This window comes from Ipomoea triloba, chromosome 7 (assembly GCF_003576645.1).
Source record: "Ipomoea triloba cultivar NCNSP0323 chromosome 7, ASM357664v1".
Taxonomy (NCBI): domain Eukaryota; kingdom Viridiplantae; phylum Streptophyta; class Magnoliopsida; order Solanales; family Convolvulaceae; genus Ipomoea; species Ipomoea triloba.
Genome location: NC_044922.1, coordinates 1,676,052 through 1,692,186, shown reverse-complemented (window position 1 = coordinate 1,692,186; position 16,135 = coordinate 1,676,052). Strand labels below are relative to the sequence as shown.

General features: G+C 37.6%; 2 protein-coding genes and 1 non-coding gene across 4 annotated transcripts in view; 2 read left to right on the top strand and 1 right to left on the bottom strand.

The window, feature by feature from the left end:
- Window positions 1-3,048: 3,048 nt before the first annotated feature.
- On the top strand, window positions 3,049-3,804 carry LOC116025817 (dirigent protein 22-like). Its single transcript, XM_031267171.1, has one exon. It carries the CDS (start codon window positions 3,069-3,071, stop codon window positions 3,654-3,656), a length of 588 nt encoding a protein of 195 aa, XP_031123031.1. The 5' UTR covers window positions 3,049-3,068; the 3' UTR covers window positions 3,657-3,804.
- Window positions 3,805-11,701: 7,897 nt separating this feature from the next.
- Window positions 11,702-11,775, top strand: TRNAV-AAC. Its single transcript has one exon. It is a non-coding gene; the product is annotated as a tRNA-Val (tRNA).
- A 2,530-nt stretch (window positions 11,776-14,305) lies between these two features.
- Window positions 14,306-16,135, bottom strand: part of LOC116024750 (ankyrin repeat domain-containing protein EMB506, chloroplastic-like) — a 4,029-nt gene continuing 2,199 nt past the window's right edge. For both annotated transcript variants that reach the window (XM_031265733.1, XM_031265732.1), the window contains exons 3-8: window positions 16,002-16,081; window positions 15,746-15,844; window positions 15,543-15,641; window positions 15,122-15,220; window positions 14,950-15,048; window positions 14,306-14,860 (exon numbers count right to left, since the gene is read on the bottom strand). In XM_031265733.1, the coding sequence (XP_031121593.1) occupies window positions 14,747-14,860; window positions 14,950-15,048; window positions 15,122-15,220; window positions 15,543-15,641; window positions 15,746-15,844; window positions 16,002-16,081 (590 nt within the window). In that variant the 3' untranslated portion in view covers window positions 14,306-14,746. The remainder of the gene's footprint in view (window positions 14,861-14,949; window positions 15,049-15,121; window positions 15,221-15,542; window positions 15,642-15,745; window positions 15,845-16,001; window positions 16,082-16,135) is intronic.

Sequence of the window (16,135 nt, the reverse complement as noted above, 5' to 3'; positions counted from 1 at the left end):
TCACATCAGTTTTTAAGTTGAATATGCAGATCCTGGACCTTATACTCTGGATTTTGTGTCTAGTGATCGTTACACGACTTTAGCTGGCTGAAAGGGACACCTTGCTATTGTAGACATGAAAAATCTAAATCTTACAGAGTATTAAAGAACTACAGGTATTTGAGTTGTTGAAGATTGAGGGTACACCTATGATACAACCCAAGATTGTCTGGCTTCATAGTTGTGAGTTTGTTCACTTTTTAACTTGTATTCACAAATACGTAATAATTTATATTTCCAGGTTAGAGAAACAGTACGTGATGTAGTATTCTTGCACAATGAACTGTTTTTTGCTGCTGCTCAAAAGAAGTAAGATACTTCCATCTTCCAATACTGTTTATAATATTATTTTTTTACTTGTTTGTGGCTAACATTGTGAATACTCTTATATTATTATTGTTGCGCTGTTTCCTCAGTAACAAAAGTTAATATTGCTCGTTGTGTTTGCAGAAATAGATCTGAACATTCCTTAATCCTTTAGATAAATTACACCTGAGTCGAGTTCGTTGACCTATTGCACTATATGTATTTAACATTTGTTTTTGTGAAAGGAACTCATCCTATTGGTGTTTCATTAGTTCATTATATCATCTGCTGTGCACTTGGATGTTTTCTTCAATCAATCTGTGAGATTTTGAGGCTATGATTGTGTCTGTCAACCAATGGATTCTGATAATTTCCTTGGATTTGTATTATATGAACTGCTAATTCTTTCATGTGCATGCCTTGTCTGAAGGCTAGTTTCGGTTCACTGGGAAATGAAAACGGAACCAACTTCTACTTTTTTCTTTCAGGAACACGCTACTTCAATTCCTAATGTCATTTCCTTTTGGCATCTGTACACAAATATGGTCAGCTCCATTATTAGGATGTCACCACAGGGGAGGTGGTTGGTAACTACCGATCTGGCCTAGGTCGAAGTGATGTTATGCACTGGTGAATCCCTTCAATAGTGTGATTGCTGTAGGCCATTCTGGTGGTGTTCTGAGCATGTGGCAGCGGAATGGCCATCTCATGGCTACCGCTAGAATGGGAAGGAAGATAAAGCTCTGGGACTCGAGGAAGTATGAGGTTGGCTTTGATACCAAATTGAAGCATGTGCTTCATCTTAACTGAAAGTCTAAGCTGATAGTTGGATTGCACATTTATGTTTTATATATTATGTATGCTCAACACTCGAAACATGCTTGGTCATGCCAAGACATTGGATTTCAGTTAAAAAGGTTTGCTGGCAAGTGCAACAGGATCTTTCATCCAGATTTCAGCTCCATAAGTCTCATTTTTGTGTTTTCTTTTGTTGGCCTTTTGGCTTCTTCTGCCCTACAGCAATGGAGATAGGTGAAGATGTCTTTGTAAAATGAGTGCACCACTGCAAATGTTTAACAATTATAGTGTTAGGGTTAGAGCAGAAATTGTCATTGTAAAATCTGATTTCTTCTGGCCAAATATAGCTGCAAGAGTTTCTTTTGACTATAAATTTTACAATTTGTGACTTATTAACTATACAATGTTTCTTTCAAAAAAAAAAAAAAAAACTATACAATGTATTTTCAAAAAAAAAAAAAACTATACAATGTCTATATTTAGTTCTCATTCCCTTCAAACACATACATCATGAGCTTTTGATGGCTGTGCTTGAGTTTATCTACGGATTAATTACCTACTTGAGTTTATCTATGGATTAATTACCTACGACAAAAATAATTACAAATTTTATGGTAAATAATTTGATTTTTTCTTGTAGTGTTTGGATCATTTGAAAGGCAGAACAATTTCTTAACTGGTATATATATTCTTCCAACACATACTACCTTGTACAATACGTTAAAACTCAATCTTATGGAAAATTAAACCAACTTTCTTCCCCTAAAGCCACAAGTAATTACTGATAAAAGTAAATCATGCATATTTTTTCACGCATGAATAATTGAATGAATAAGACAATACTAAGACGGCTAGAATGGCAACCCATCACAAATTGAAATGAAATGTTGACACTTTTGTTTATTAGGTTATTGGTACGGGAATCTAACCTAATCAATCAAATTAAGAAATGGTCCTGCCTTTCAAATTTAATCTAATCAATTAGCTTAGGGAGGTTAAATTTTCTTTGCCTTTGACCCACCGTACCGTCAAAACAGTATTCTAGGGTGACAATATAAAATAGATTAATTGTGATTTCATGGGAGAAATTTCTTTGCCTTCCAATTCCACCGTCAAAATTTTGATGTTTTTTTATTTTATATCATTCACTTGTCAAATATCATTCATTACATGCGTAGAAATAAATAATTAATTATGAAAAATATGATTCTTGTACAATATATAAAATTATAAGTTTGATTTTAACCAACTCAACATTACATGCATGAAGCAAGACCACACAACTCCCACAAGGTCTATTATTACAAGTGGACGAATACCAACTCATAGAATTCTTGAAACCGTCAATGCCACTAAAAGCAATTTCATTAGAGATTTTTTTGAAATTTTTTACACAATTAGAGAGAGACTAAATTGGAGGGAAGAGAAAAGAGAAAAAAAGAAAAATTGTTGGAATGAAGTTTTTAGTGGACTTCAAAAAAAAAAAAAAAAGTCATGCTGGTGCATGCGCCAGCTGGGGCGTGTACATATAACATTTTTTTTAATACTTTTGTCAATTTTTTCCACTCTTTTTCTCTCCTTGCTCAATCTTAGGTGCCTAAAAAAATGACAAAAATCACAAATTGATGGAGATGCTCTAAGTGGCCGTTATTTATCTGAGTGTAGGACTTTACCTTTTAAGAGTAAAATTTTAAATCGTCCAATCAACCTAAAATCTAGAAGTATCTACACCTGTGTACCCAAATATGTTTTTTTTTTACCTATTACTCCGTAATGGCGTAATTAATAGTCAAGCAAAAGTTGTACTAAAAGTCTCGTGAAATTAATACTTAAGTGAAAAATGTTGCTGTCACCTTCTATAAATAATATAACTCTATACAAACCAACATCATCGTACAAATTAAAACATAATCCCATTAACTCCCATGGCCACATCTCTTTCTACCCATCCCACTCCCCTTCTCCTCACCATCTCCATCCTCATCTTTTCCCTGGCTTTTCCGGTCACCGGAGACGACAAACACGTCTTCGGAAAACCCATCCCCCGGAAAACGCTCGGCCTAAAGAAGGAAAAACTCAGCCACTTCCGCTTCTACTGGCACGACATCGTGAGCGGCCGCAACCCGTCGTCCGTCACGGTGGTCTCGCCGCCGAGAAACTCCTCGACGGGGTTCGGGGTGGTGAATATGATCGATAACCCTCTAACCCTCCGGCCGGAGCTGAGTTCTAAGATGGTGGGAAAGGCGCAAGGGCTCTACGCGTCGGCGGCGCAGCAGGAGGTGGGATTGTTGATGGTGATGAACTTCGCGTTCGTTGAAGGGAAGTATAATGGAAGCGCGTTCACGGTGGTCGGCCGGAATGCGGTGTTTCATGCGGTGCGGGAGATGGCGGTGATCGGCGGCAGTGGGCTTTTCCGGTTCGCTCGGGGATATGTTCAGGCCAGGACTCACTCTTTTGACCTTGAAAGTGGTGATGCCACGGTTCAATATGATGCATATGTTATGCATTATTGAATTGTTACTATTATGTTTTCTTTTTAAAAATAATAAGGGTCCATCTTGTACTAGACTAGATAGCATTTTATATTTTCATGGCATCAATAATGCAACCTTTGATCCCCTAATTATTACTATTAATTGATATGCACCATTTTTTTTTTAATGTGGTACAAAACTCACTATCATTACTTAAGGCTTTAAGGGTGCTTCAGTCGTTGTTGGCTTGTGGATGGGTTCTCCATTCGACCAGTTTTGAAGCACGGACCAAGAAATCTGACATGTGTGCAAGTGGGTTGTTGACTTTTTTGTGTAGATTTGACATGGATGGGACAAAAATGTGTAAGAATGAAAAGGTGGACAAAAATATATAAAGTATTATTCCCATTACCTTCTTCTCATTAGGGTTTTTGAGAAGAAGGTAATGAGCCTACCTTCTTTAACCAAAAAAAAAACACAGTAAAAGCGGAAAGGCTACATTATTATTATTATTATTATTATTATTATTATTATTATTTAATACGGCTACATTGTTGTTGTTATTATTATTATTATTATTATTATTATTATATACAACTACCGTAGTCGTAGTTACGTTGTTATTTTTTGTGCTATTATTATTCCATACGAGTACAATAGATAATAATAGTTATTATTATTATTATTATTATTATTATTTACAGATATATCGAAAGGTTTGAACAGTAGAGTCGCACTACCGATTCTGAAAGCGAAGATGATGATGCCTTAAGTACTACGAGTTTGATTGTAAAATTCAGCCTATGCATTTCGATTTTATGTTGTTAATTAATATTTAATAAAATAAAAATTAAAAAAAAAAAAAAACAAATCCGTTGTAATAAAAATTGGAAGGGTTGTGTTCTAGTTAAATATAAAATTACAAAGGATGTTTATCAAACCGTATCAATTCTTTAATTTTTTTGAAAATCTTATAATCACATATATTAAACAAATTAATGGTGTTTACATCTCTAATTAATTAATATATATAAAAGTGTATAGTAGTAAAGAAGTCTTTAAAAAAAAAAGTGAAAAGAAGGCAATGCAATTGCCTTCTTTGTGTCATTTATGGTCAAAGCAAAAAAAAAAAAAAAAAGAAAAAAGAAGGCATTCCAATTACCTTCTTTTTAAATAGGGTTTTGAAAAGAAGGTAATGACATTAGTACTTTACACATTTTTGTCCATATGATGTCAAATCTACACATTTAAAGCAAAGACTCGTGTGGAAGTAAATCAGTAAGGCGGGCATTTCTTTTTCTTTCCAAAATTATTGCATGGCCTTTTAGTTTAAAGCATTTTAACAAGGTTTGATCAATTAGAAATATATTTGGAAGCATCGACATTGAAGACCCTGTTGAGTTTGTCTCTAGTCCGACTTTGTAAAACGACTTGAGAGGTGTAAGATAAGTGGGAGTGGAAAAGCGAAAGTGAAATACCACTATGTACTATACTTTTAACGTGTGCACACAATAAATCATGTTCTTGTATAATAGTCATATACAAACAACACATGTGAGGTAAACAACATTAGGATAATTCAATGCAACGAGCTCGAGTGTGAGATGGAATTGATGTTTATACCATTTTTGTCAATATTATTGGTTTTTATACATTCTTGAATTGAGATACTGAATAAAAGCAATTGAAGTAATAATAGCATTTTGTCCATGTGTGTTAATGACAAATTGTGTATTGTATATTTCACATGTTATGCTAATTAAAGGTATTCGAAAAATAAATTAATAATAGCCGTTAAATTTACTAGATCAATTATTTGGATTTGTTCACAGATTCTCACATGAGGCATGATTCTCATGAGAGTCATATATATATATATATATATATATATATATATATATATATATAGAGAGAGAGAGAGAGAGAGAGAGAGAGAGAAAATACTAATAGAGTTTAACATTTTTTTTTTTGTTTCAGAAACTAAAACTGTAACTTAAAAAGAAAACCAATGAAGTATATTGTAAATTGTAACAGTAAGAAGTTATGGATTAAAAGAGTAGTGAAGAATAATTAAGAGATTAAAAATATTTGTTTTTCATTACAGAAAAATATATATAAAGAAAATAGTCTCTATTTTATTTAAAAAAAATATTTGAGTAAAATATGTAGAAATTACAATAAATAGAAAGAAAAATACAACATGGTCCAGTTTGGAGCAATGACAAATTATTTTATGTACTTTTGAAGTGTAAAGTTGGGTCCAAGACAAAGAAATAAAGAAAGACTTTAGAATAATCAAAAGATTCCAAGCAAAAGTACGTTTTCTTATTTATATTTAACTTGCACATTATAAAACTCAACAATTATTTAGTCATGAAAAGTTCCATTTACTTAACAAGACCACTTCGATAAAGTGTCATATGTTAGTCATGTAACATGTTGTACTCTTATATTTAATATTTGTGTTATTATTAGTTGGTTATTAGTCAATGGTTAGTACCTATAGTTTAGGAGAGTCTGATGCCAACTCTCGTATAGGTATACTATCACTGTGTAATTCAATTATTGTGTAATCAATCAACGTTCATCTGGTATCAGCCAAACTCGATCCTCTTTTCCGCAAATTTATCGCCAACTTCCGATGGCTTCACAACCGACTGCCGATGGCACCATCACCCCCGCCATCACAGCTCTGCCACCGCCGGCGATGAACTTATCCCCAGCCAACCACCAAATTTCGATCAAGCTAACCTCACGCAATTACATCCACTAGCGTACGCAAGTAATGCCCTTTCTACGTAGCCAGGGTCTCTTAGGCTACCTCGATGGCACCGTGCCCTGTCCGCCGGCGACGATCCCCGCGGCAGTGCAGTCCGCAGCCGCTCCGACGCTGCCGATCCTCAACCCCGCATACTCACCTTGGGTACAGCAGGATCAGGCGATTCTGTCGCTCCTCGTCTCCTCACTCACCAGTGAGGTGATGTATCTGGCCGTCGGACGGGAGACATCACGCGAGGTTTGGGACTCCATCACCGCAGCTTTCGCATCGCAGTCTCGCACGAGGTGCTTCAGCCTAATCGGCCAATTCCATTCCCTCCGGCAAGGGAACCAGACGCCGGCGGAATATCTCGGACAGGCTCAGATGCTTGTTGAAGCCTTGTCCCTCGCCGGCCGGCCGCTCACTGCAGATGAGCAAATTCTGTATGTTCTTCGAGGGTTGCGCCCGGAGTTCCGCGCAATGGCGAGCACGTTGACGGCAGCGGCGACGCCAATGACGATCCCTCAATTAGCTGATCATCTACAGGCCCAAGAGTTCCTGCATGTAGAGGAATTAGGAGGTGGCCTTGACTCTACGTTGCCGCAATCGTCGCCGACGGCGTTTTACGCGGGACGTGGGCGACACAACTCCGGCGTTGGAGGTCGCCATTCCGGTGGCCGTGGCGGACGGAATTCTCGTGGTTGCGGCTCTGGGAATCCGGGTCGCGGAGGTCGCGGGACACCGCGATGTCAAATCTGCCGCAACCATGGACACACGGCGGTGACATGCTGGCGGCGATATGATGATCGGCAAGTCACGCAAGCCAACACCGTTTTTCCTGGTGACGCTGTTAATCCCTCAAGTGTTGAATCGTGGTATCCCGACACGGGAGCCACGTCCCATGCTACACCTGATGCGAATCTCATGGATCATTCCGAACCATATACCGGCAACGATGTCCTGAAAGTAGGAAACGGTACAGGTTTGGACATATCTAGTGTAGGCCGCACGGTTATTCCCTCTATTTCACACCCCTTAACAATGTCAAACATACTTCATGTCCCGTCATTATCTTTGTCGTTACTCTCGGTTTATAAATTTACTAACGAGAATAACGTCTTTTTTGAGTTTCATAAGGATTGTTTTTTTGTGAAGGACAGCACAACACAGGTGGTGCTTCTTAAGGGGTTTACAACGGGCGGTCTTTATCAATTGTCCATCCCTCACGGTCACAAAGCGTTCCTCACCGCCCGAGCCTCGCCATCAGTCTGGCATCAGCGTCTAGGTCACCCGCACAGCTAAGTACTGCATCGTGTTCTATCACATGTTCCGGTCACGTCTCATAAAATTGATTCATTAGGTGTCTGCTCGGCATGTCAACTCGGCAAGTCGTCTAGATTCCCACTAGATAGGGTTCATAATAATAGTACGGCTGTGTTAGATTTGGTTTTTACGGACATATGGGGTCCGTCTCCTGTAATTTCTAATTCAGGTTTCCGTTACTTCGTGCTTTTTGTAGATGACTAATCCCGCTTTACCTGGTTTTATCCACTACATGTAAAATCTGACATATATAAAATTTTCGATTTTTGGCGGGCAATGGTAGAACGTCGGTTTTCGCGTTCTATCAAAGCCATACAGTCTGATTTGGGCGGGGAGTATCGTCGTTTACATAATCTTTTTCAATCATTAGGAATTACACACCGTCAATCATGCGCCTATACCCATGAACAAAACGGAAGAGTTAAACGTCGTAATCGTCATATTGTAGAAACGGGACTATCCTTACTTGCCCAAAGCTCAACACCCTTAAAATTTTGGGATTACGCTTTCGAGTCAGCTACGTTTCTTATTAACTGCTTACCCTCGTCAGCTATAAACTTCCAGACCCCATATTCCAAAATATATAACACTCTACCACCCTACACGTTTTTTCGTGTCTTCGGCTGTTGCTGTTATCCATATCTTCGCCCCTACAATCGTCATAAAATAGAGTATAGGTCTGCACCCTGTGTTTTCCTAGGTTACCCGGTCAATTATAGGGGATACTGTTGCATGGACCTACTCACTGGAAAAGTCTATACCTGTCGTCATGTCCGTTTTGATGAAGCTGTCTTTCCTTTTCAGGATATCTTACAGGACTCACGTCAGTCTCACTCTCAGGATTCACCGTGGGCAACTGCACCGATCTGTCCTAATGCACCCGCTCCGTCTTTGATATTGACTCCGGTTTCAGCTTCTTCTGGGACTCCATACGTTCCAACTTCATCATCAAGGACACACACTGACTCTCATATATCAGCTTTAGTTCCAAGTGATCAAACTACAACCAGTCAAGATCCCTCTAATTCAAAAACAGTGGCACGTCATGCAATGCGCACACGTACAAAAACTCGGGGAATCGGAGAACAGTTCTATGCTTTGACTGCAACTACTGATCCGACCTGCTACACACAGGCTGTGAAACATCTGCATTGGAGGGATGCTATGGATTAGGAGTTCAATGCGTTACTGCACAACAACACGTGGAAGCTTGTACCTGCAACTCCGCTAATGAATATAATTGGGTGTAAATGGGTGTATCGCACCAAACGAAAAGCAGATGGTACCATTGAACGGTATAAAGCACGGCTTGTCGCAAAAGGTTTTAATCAGGTTGCGGGGGAAGACTTCTTCGATACATTCAGTCCCGTAGTGAAACCAACGACTGTAAGGCTTCTGTTTTCGCTAGCTGTCACACATTCGTGGGTTCTACGTCAGCTAGATGTTCATAATGCCTTTTTAAACGGTCACCTACCTGAAACGGTCTACATGAAGCAACCTCCAGGATATGAGGACCCGCTGCATCCGGGCTATGTATGCCATCTACAGCGCTCGTTGTATGGTTTGAAGCAGGCTCCTCGTGCCTGGTTTAAACGGCTTCACGACTTTTTGATTTCTGTCGGTTTTTCCTCATCCAAGACGGATGTCTCTCTATTTTACTTTGCATCAGCAGAATCCCGGGTCTATCTACTTGTTTATGTGGATGATATCATTATTATGGGAAATGATGCTACATTAGTGGAAACTCTTCTGCGTCAGCTTGCGACTGTGTTCAAGATTCGTGATCTCGGGACTCCTGGTTTCTTCCTTGGTATTGAGACTCTAGGGTCTGACGACGGTTTCCTGTTATCTCAGAAAAGGTACATGCAAGATATCCTTGCTCGGGCAGGCATGACTGATTGCAAACCATTGGCTACTCCAGCAGCTATCACTCAATCTGCCCCTCTCTCGAGCCCTTCGATAATCCTACTTAGTATCGCCGTATTGCGGGTGCCTTGCAATATCTGACCATTACTCGTCCTGATTTGGCCTATTCAGTCAATCGGCTATGTCAATTTATGCACTCACCAACAGCTGAGCATTGGGGATTACTGAAGAGGGTATTACGATATGTTAAAGGTACTCTCAACATGGGTCTTCGTATCATGAAGTCGACACGCTCCACGTTGCATGGGTACTCTGATTCCGACTGGGCTAGTTATCCGCTAGACAGAAAATCCACCAGCGGTTATGCAGTATTTTTTGGCTCGAACTTGATTTCTTGGGTTTCCAAGAAGCAACGCACAATTGCTAGGTCCTCCACAGAAGCTGAGTACAAGGGTCTTGCTGATGTGGCTGCGGAGGTCACGTGGGTTGTCTCTCTACTTCGGGAGTTGCGGCTGCACACCGGCCAGCCTTCTACGCTATGGTGTGACAACTTAGGTGCGACCTATATGGCTGCGAATCCAGTCTTCCATGCTCGGACCAAACACGTTGAGGTTGACTATCATTTTGTCCGCGATAAGGTTGCCTCGGGTGACTTAACTGTCTCTTTTGTCTCCACTCAAGACCAGCTTGCAGATATCTTCACCAAACTGCTGCCTGCTACGCGATTTTAGACTCTCCGCTCCAAGCTCAATGTTGTTTCCTCTCACCCTTGTGCTTGAGGGGGCGTGTTAGTCATGTAACATGTTGTACTCTTATATTTAATATTTGTGTTATTATTAGTTGGTTATTAGTCAATGGTTAGTACCTATAGTTTAGGAGAGTCTGATGCCAACTCTCGTATAGGTATACTATCACTGTGTAATTCAATTATTGTGTAATCAATCAACGTTCATCTCATATATTTAATTCAGCATTGTCAGAATCAACTAAATTGGTCAATCAATTCAAAATAGATTCATAAAATTTTGCTTGTGTTCAAATCCTATCAAGAACTAAAAAATATATGAATTTAAGGCCAGTTAAGACATATTTTGCAACTTACCTCATCTACTAGTCTACATGACTACATGGCAGAAGCGATAAAAGACCCTTAACTTTTGAGTTAATCAAATTTATATATTGAATTCAACAATTATTCGTTCCATGTTAACCTAATCATTATTTGTTCCATCTCCTATAAATTGCAAATTTTCAATCCAATAATTATAAAATAATAATTTCTATACAATAACTTATGTAAAAATATTACTTTACTAAAATAAAAAGTGATAACAATAGTTGAGCATTAATTATATTATATCTACTCTTGATTTTTTATTTCATAGTTTAGTAGGTGAGTAGCACTAGTGTCTCCCATGATTTAAAAGAAGTGAATAAATGTGTTTAAAAAAAAAAAAAACTGTAAATTCTTTAATAAATTTGGAGTAAACGAGGGACTAGGGCACATGGTTAATGGAAGATATGATGAACCTTCTTATGTTTGACACATCCAGCACTTAGATGTGACGCATTATGAATTTTGATACAAAAATTATGTACCTTAAGTCACATATTTTATACCTATAGTTAATTAACTTTATACATATAAATAAATAATTTGATAATTATCGATATATATAGCTATAAGTACAAAAATTGATCATTATCATGGGATCAATTGGATGTACCAAGAAAAGAAAATAAATCTCATTTTACTCTCTCTTAATGTGTTGATCTAATAATAATCCATTTTCCTCTTCTTTTTTTTTTTGCTCCTTAATATTTTCATTAAAGTAATTTCATACAGTTTAGTATGGCAAACCCATTTTCTTGGTTTTCCACTTTTCTTCCTCGTTTCATCATCTCTTTATTGAATTTTTGCAAGTATTTATAATGTAAATAGTATTTACAAGAGATCATGTATAAAAAATTTGATTAAAAGAATATTGACAAAAATTAAATTCTTGGTATTTAGGTATAAGAATCATGTTTTATCTATTCACCGTCTCACCTACCCCTTTCAGCTACTAATAAGGAGTTAGCTTCTATGCTTAGGTTTAGCTTTTAAAAAGTTTTAACTCAGTAAAGCTGACAGATTGGTGTCGTGGTGTAGTTGGTTATCACGTCAGTCTAACACACTGAAGGTCTCCGGTTCGAGTCCGGGCGACGCCATCTGAAGTTGTTTTGTTTGGACCACGCTTGATACTTGATAGTTTTATCTCTCACTCCAAGTTAAATAAAGCCAAATTCTTGACTTGGATCTTAATATTTCAAGTTCCCATTGTTGGGCTTGATAGCCGATTGGAGCCCAATCCCCGTAGCAATATTGTGATATTCCAAATTTCCAATAGTTATACGATCAGGATCCACTAAAATTGTCTAGTTTATAAACATCAAACTTTGAATTTATGAATATATGTAAAATTACATGGTAGAGTTTAGTTTATGAACATCAAACTTTGAATTTATGAACACATGTACATGTTCAAATGGCATACAGCGGCTCTCTCTTATAAGAGGTTATGATATTGAGCCCCAATAAATTATTAGCAGCAGTGAAGCGGAAAAATAAATTATAATTTTCAAGATAAAGCATCTTTAGCATCAAATTAAAGTTTAAACATGTTCCTTTCCCGAAAATTCATGAATATGCACTAACCTATCCACCTTAGAGGGAGAGTACGTTTCAGGGGCAGGCACCAATAATGAATTAAAGATAATAAAGTGATAAAAACATGAAGGAAAGTGACATGAAACTCCCTAGCTGGCCTGCATGTCTACCCCTTACTCCACCACTGTCTTTTTCATCCCCAAGCAAAACCAATATCCACTTCAATCTAGAAATTCCCAGAACCTTTGAGGAGGCACACTTACTACTGTGGTTGTGCTTCAGGAAATTGAGAAATACAGAATCATATTATTAAAAAAAATGTAACTTAATTACAGACCTTTTTTATTAATACTACTAACTCTGTTCATAACTACTTGCACAAAGAGACAGCGCTTCCACTGAGGCTCGAACTCACCCCTCCACATAAAATGCAACCGGGTGCCACTAGACCACAATGTGACAATATAATATTTATGCCAATATAATATTTCAACAGCTGCCTCTATTATTGTATGGCTAATTACATTACTTAAGAATCATTTCTTTCTATAAATATGACCATATCACCATGGCTAGGCACCACTACACTTCATACTACGACTACCTTCAATACTTGTCAGATTTTCCCATCTTCTTCTTCTTCCTGGCGATCCTCCTCTTCTTCCTCTTCTTCACATGGTACATCAACTACGACTCCATGTTGGAGGATCTGATGGACCAAGCTCGGATTTGCCTCCTCCTGTTCCCGCTCCTTCTGCTGCTCGCCGTCCACTGGCTGTCTAGCGACGACCGGGAGAGGGTCCCGTTCGCGATCTCGTTCCCGGAGAAAGAGTCGCTCCACCGCGTGGGAGGGTCGCCGGTGGGAGTTGGTGTTCTGCTCATTTTTCTCCTCTTCATGATCTCTCACCACTCTTCTCTGCAAGAACGCTGGTTCCCTTTGTTTAGCAGAAAGTAGGGCTAGCTAGCTGCTTCAATTTTTGTTTTTTGTTTTTTTTTTTTGTTTTTTTTGCAAAAAAATAATAGTTGACTTATAGTAATAATAAGTAATAACAATAGATTGAAAATGTATGTATGTATGAACACATATTGCATTGTAACAGAGATTGAAAATGTATATATTTCTAAAGTTGTTTGTTACTTGCAATTCAATTTTTGGGTATTATTTAATTTGATTTTAATATATAAAATTTATATAATTAGAAACTACACAAAATACATTAAACACCAAAAGAAAATTAAAATTACAAAAAAAAATATTTAAGAAAATAACCAAAGAATGAAAAATTTTAACCAACAAATAATAATCATGACAAATAAAATATCATAAAATAAGTTAGTCTTCATATGGTAAGGGGTTGACCTCCTTGGAATTGGAGTATTTGTTACTTTTCTCAATGTTTTCTTTTTAATTACTTTATTTTTAATCAAACATGATATCTATGGCCAAAGACCTTGTGGTCTAGTGGCACTCGGTGTCTTGGAAAACACTCTCACATAGATGACTCTTTGTGCTTCGGTGGGTTGAGAAAGTAGCTATGAAAAAACAATAATGGTGTTGAATATTATCCATTTATCCCATTGGTATGTGCAAAATGAAATTCTAAACTATATTGTACACAAAGGATTTTTAGTTTTATTTATAAAAAAAAACAAAAATATGTGATTGATAATATTGTGGGAGTGTTTCTACTATATCTTCCAAGTGAAGAAGCTTGCTTGAGCTTGTACGTAAAGTGGTATAGTAGTAACTAAGAATATATTGTTTAATTAAATACATAATAAATTAATGAAGGAAAAGATTTGCTTGAATTTGAAGTGGACTAGTAGCTACTCATCTTTTGTTATCTTGAACATTGGCCAATTTTTCCATTATTTCCTTTAGCCTAAGCCCTATGAGTCTATACTAGGTTGTTGTCTATGCTGATTTTTATAATATTAATCTTTATTATTATGAGACGAATTTCAATTTGATTTAAATTGTGTATATAGAGTTTGATTTTTTACTTAAGCTAAAATATGAATCAGATAATTGCTACACTTGAAGTTCATGTGTATTACCAATTTACCATAAACTTTTCTTTGACCATTTAATTAATTAATTAATTTTTGTATTGCACTATCATTATCTAGCAAGTCGCATGATACAACAACATCTATAACAGCTCTTCCAGTTCACCCAAAAAAAAAAAAACCAGCTCTTCCATTGAAAATTCCTACTTAATGAGACCTCTAGAGTTCAGAAGAAACCATCCTTAATTCTCCCATGGACAACATTAATCCAGTTTCATTAGACTCCTCGAACTCCTCTGACGATTATTTTCTTGATGAAGATCCCTCTGTTGATGCCACCGGAAACTCTCCTGTTTCCGATCAGAGATTTTCAGATTCCATCATATAATCTGTTTCAGTCCTTAACCCAAAATTCTTCTGTTGCCAACAATGGCGACTTTCAGAATCTTAACCATTTTCGTCCTGTTATCGATCTCCCTGACCGTACAATGTTGATTAGCACTTGCAAGTTCTGCAATGGCTTCATCCAAATATTGGCGCACTCTCGGCTGGTACAAGCTTTACTAACTTGGCTAGATCGTATGACTTGAAATCTTTCCCATAACATAAGCTCAGATCAAGGGCTGTATTCCCATCCTGAAACAAACATTACATAACACTAATTCTCGTTTTCATATAATCATATTTGAACTATAAAACTTTTCATACTTTCTAAAAGATGTCACCTTATTCCTCCTCGACTTGTCTGCTCCGTTGACTAGCAAAACTTTTACTATGTTTCTGTTTCTACTTTGTACAGCGACATGGAGTGCTGTCCAGCCTTCCTGTGACAGCAAAATATTTTTTAAATACGGACCTCTTGAAACTATATTAAACAGAATGAACCTGCACTCTTACATTGTCAGCAATGTTGACATCAACGTTGTACTTAATCAATAGCTTGACAGTCTGCATTGCTCCAACTTGAACTGCATAATGGAGTGGCGTGGCACCGTCCTGCAATGAGGATAAACAGCTATATACAGCCTCTAAGGAACACAACAAACAGCCATGAAGTGTATGAACATGTAGGATCATCTTGGGGGTAACCCCAGTCAAGTTAGTCAGACTGTTGACTTGGTAACTACAAAGTTGCAAGTTCAACTCCCAGCCAGAGTGGCCTAGATTGGCCTTCTTGGTTTGAGCAGGTTAGCTATAGGTAACCAAGGTTGGTTTATCTCCCTGTGGTTCTTTGTTGGCTAGGGTCACAAGGCGGGGTTTACCCCGTACACACCCTTGGGTAGTGGCTGCGGGACTCAAAAAAGGAGGATCATCTCACCAGGTCTCTAGCCTGAGGGTTGGCGCCTTTTCGTAGAAGATGACTTATGACAGCCTCTCTTTTACCAATAACTGCATAGTGAAGTGCAGTCCTTCCATCCTGTTTCACCAAATCAATTTAGACCATTGCTGGAGAAAAAACAAATCAAAATCCAGCCTTTGGATTATTTGTTTATAAATCTTGGAAGCCTAAATGAATCCAACCTTATCAATCATATCCACATTGAGGCCATTTCCAAGAAGTTGGTCCATAAACTGCATCTGCCCTGCTAGTGCAAGAGTATGAATAGGGTTCCATTTTTCCTGAACCAGAGTCAATCAATTCAAAGGTTTTAAAAACAATTCCCACAAGCATACAGTTACTAATTAGATCTTATAATCACAGACTCAAATCCACAGCTCATAGTGACATGCACAATACTAGAAACAAGCATGTCAGAACTCAGAACACATTACTTACAGTTAATATTTTGTCCATCTGAGGAGTTTCATTTTGTTGCAGAGTGGCTCTTTCTTCTGGCCCCAAAAGCAGTTCAACTTCTGAAAAAAAAAAAAAAAAAAAAAAAAAAAAAAAAAAAAAAAAAAAAAAAAAAA